This window comes from Clinocottus analis, unplaced genomic scaffold, assembly GCF_023055335.1.
Source record: "Clinocottus analis isolate CAN_PGR_092001 unplaced genomic scaffold, fCliAna1.0.p SCAF_21, whole genome shotgun sequence".
Lineage (NCBI taxonomy): Eukaryota > Metazoa > Chordata > Actinopteri > Perciformes > Cottidae > Clinocottus > Clinocottus analis.
Genome location: NW_027175943.1, coordinates 10,993,474 through 10,996,734, shown reverse-complemented (window position 1 = coordinate 10,996,734; position 3,261 = coordinate 10,993,474). Strand labels below are relative to the sequence as shown.

The following is a 3,261-nucleotide window of genomic DNA, read 5'->3' as shown; positions in this document are numbered from 1 at the left end:
GGCAGATGTTTCATTGTTGTTACAAAGATTTACTTAGAGCCTCAGCAGAGGTTTACTCAGCTGTCAGAATACAGTCATGCTCAAAACCTTTTTTTTCCATTTCCGAACAGAAAGAAATCTTGTTTTATTTTATGTGTGTGCTTGATAATTGTTTATTTACATGCAAGAATAACATTACAAGCCTTTGTAAATGTAATATTGAACTCTATGTTTTGCTGTCAAGTGCCTCAGAAACTAACAACAAATATAACTCAAAAGTATATGTGAGGCCACAAACTCAAGTAAATAAAATTCTTACATGTCTGCAAGGAACTGTGAACTTGTTGTCCCAGACCTGTTAGTGAAAAGATTAAATTAACTTTACTTGAGTTTACTTATGTTTCATTGAATATGTGTTCCATTACATTACATTATATGCCATTTAGCTGAGGCTTTCATTGAAAGCGACTTACAATGAGTGCATTCAACCATGAGGTAATTCAAATTACCTGCAGGAAGCAAAAACAAATAATCTATGTGATTCATTGAAACACAGTAAGCCAATGAGGTTATTCCAGATGTCATTGCTATTTCAAGCATCAGTTCAAGGATAAGGCTGATGTTATTTCATCTTTTTATCGTCAAAATTTAAGCATCAGTTCAAGGATAAGGCTGAGGTTATTTCATCTTTTTATCGTCGACATTTCTTTATTGCTGTTCAAAACCAGTAATACTTAATTCATTAGATATTTTTTTAACTCACTTTCAGAGACGTAAGAGCAGTACTTTAGTATGCAGTGTGGGATGCAGTGTGGGATACAGTGCGGACTTCTACTCGAGTGGTCGCGGTAACGAAGCAGGATGTGGTCGCGGAAGTAGAAGAAACCGTAGCAGCGTCACTGGTGTTGTGCGGCCGCCATTTCACTTTTCATTCATTGGTTTCGAGGCCTACGCCGTTTAATCGGTGAGTTAGCGACTGTAAAGTCGGGGCATGAGGTGAAATATTTGTTAGGAAGTTGTTAACGCATTTACCGTCATCGCAGCGGTGTTGCGGGTGCTCTCCAAATGGACATCGGCTGAATTTGCGGCCGTACGTTAGCTCGTAAGTTGTTAGCTAGCTAATGTTAGCTCACTAACACCATACGCCTTAATTTCCCCAAATGTTAGACCGCCATTACACTGAAATGAGGACCAACGTGGAAACGGTGCACACAGAACACATTGCACACAAAAAACGAGCAAGACGTTTAGACTGTTTACGCTAGTCCTGTGAGTAACGCAAGAAACACTGAAATATGTCGCTTGCTAGTAGAGCGAATAATAAAGACGTGCTAGCTGACGTTCGGTTCATAGGTGATAAGTTTACCTGTCCACGTTAGCAAACGCCAGAAAGAAGATAAACCATGAAGGCCACAGGTGCGCCTCGCTCGGATGTTTACAACCAGTCGTTCAAAAGCGCGACGGGTCGACACGGACCTTTAACCCACTGACGCTGTCCTCATTGCATATTTTTTGCAACTTATGAACCATAGATGTAGCATTATCGGTCATATTAACCTAATTAAGATGTGTCCAACTAACAGTAAGCCATATACCTGACAAGCTAGACAGCAGCAATAAGTTTATTTTAGAAATGTAACCGTTTTAAATCCCCTCACACATTTTACCTTCTGAAAATTTTGTTTTTATAAAAAACTTTACTGGCAACTTTTCCTACCCTGTTCTTCTTCTTTCAAACTACTGTAATTAGTCTGCTGCTGTAATCCTGCAATGTCCCCTCTCCGGGACTATAAAGAAATATCTTATTTTAGATATACATAGACTTAACTCAGAATGTAATTAACTGTTTTAATGCGTTATCCCTCAGTAGGGATATTGAAGTCATAATCAACGACCAAATCCTAGTTCTGAACTTTCAATATTGGGTATATGCCCATCCTTAATCTAATTTAAATTACTTATTACTTTTATCTTAAATGTTGATTTAAATATGTATTTGACACATTGAAATAACTTACGTCACCATCTAAAATTGGCCCATATTATATTTAACTCTACCCAAATACCTATTTCAAAATATTCTCAAAATTAAATTGAGCTGTTAACATTACTGTTATATTTGATGTCAATAAAGGTAGGCTGAATAACAAACACTTTAAATAATGCAGTACAGTTCAACAGGACGACAAGCATCATCCTCCAAAAGATAAAGTTGAATCAATACTTCTATAAAACAGTTTTAATAAAAACTGAACATAGCGAAATACGAGTTCTGATAACTGTAATCTTAAACATTTAAATAAAAATGCAATATTGATATTGTGTAAATCATTCTTTTCCATCACACTTTTCCTTTTCCTCTCTTCACTGTTCCTTAGGGTATAATTCATTTGCCAAAAAAAAAAACACATCAAATAGTTTAAAATGATATTGACTGTTCGGATTGTTACTTTTTTATTTATTTTCTCTATATAATAATCTTATCCTGCATGTCTTTTGGCCATAACAATTGTGTTGATATAATGACAGCCCTAGACTGCTATAGTTTTAGCTAGATATTTAATATAATTTAATAACTGCACAGCTGCACATCTCTTTTAATCTCATCTCATTGAATATTTTTTGTGTTTTTTGTTGTTGTTGTTGTTGTTATAAACATCTTCTAGGATACACAGAGCTTCATCATGGTGAAAATCTTCATTGGTAACCTCGCCTGCAATACCGCCCCTGAGGAGCTGCGTGAGCTCTTCGAGAAGTACGGAAAGGTCTCGGAATGTGATATTGTCAAAAACTATGGTTTTGTACACATGAGCAATGTGTCGGAGGCAGAGGAGGCCATCCGAAACCTCCACCAGCACGAGCTGAACGGCTGGCGCATCAACGTGGAGATGAGCAAAGGGAGGCCCAAGTCCACCACTAAACTGCACGTCAGCAACCTCGGCGAAGGGGTCACTACTGACGTCCTGCGGGCCAAGTTTGCCGAGTTCGGCACAGTGGTAGAGTGTGACATAGTGAAGGACTACGCCTTCATTCACATGGAGCGAATGGAGGATGCCATGGATGCCATCAGTAAGCTGGACAACACCGCCTATAAAGGTGAACTCTTTGGCGAGGGAGAGCTAGTTGTCTTTGCTGTCTATACATAAGAATTTTGGATTCTGTTCTGTCGCTGTAGCGCACTCATGATGAGTAAAATCCACCGTCTTTTTCCAACATTAATTGACCGGGTGGACTGAAAGTAATCACCTAAATTCTTGCCAATGTCTCTTGTAAAACCAGTGG

At 38.2% G+C, this 3,261-nt stretch overlaps 1 protein-coding gene across 3 annotated transcripts in view; it reads left to right on the top strand.

Moving 5' to 3' along the window:
- Window positions 1–826: 826 nt before the first annotated feature.
- Window positions 827–3,261, top strand: part of LOC137791948 (RNA-binding protein 4.1-like) — a 4,164-nt gene continuing 1,729 nt past the window's right edge. For 2 of the 3 annotated variants that reach the window (XM_068587167.1, XM_068587164.1), the window contains exons 1-2: window positions 827–943; window positions 2,646–3,075. In XM_068587167.1, coding sequence (XP_068443268.1) covers window positions 2,664–3,075 — 412 coding nt within the window. In that variant the 5' untranslated portion in view covers window positions 827–943; window positions 2,646–2,663. The other variant, XM_068587166.1, reaches the window with a different exon arrangement.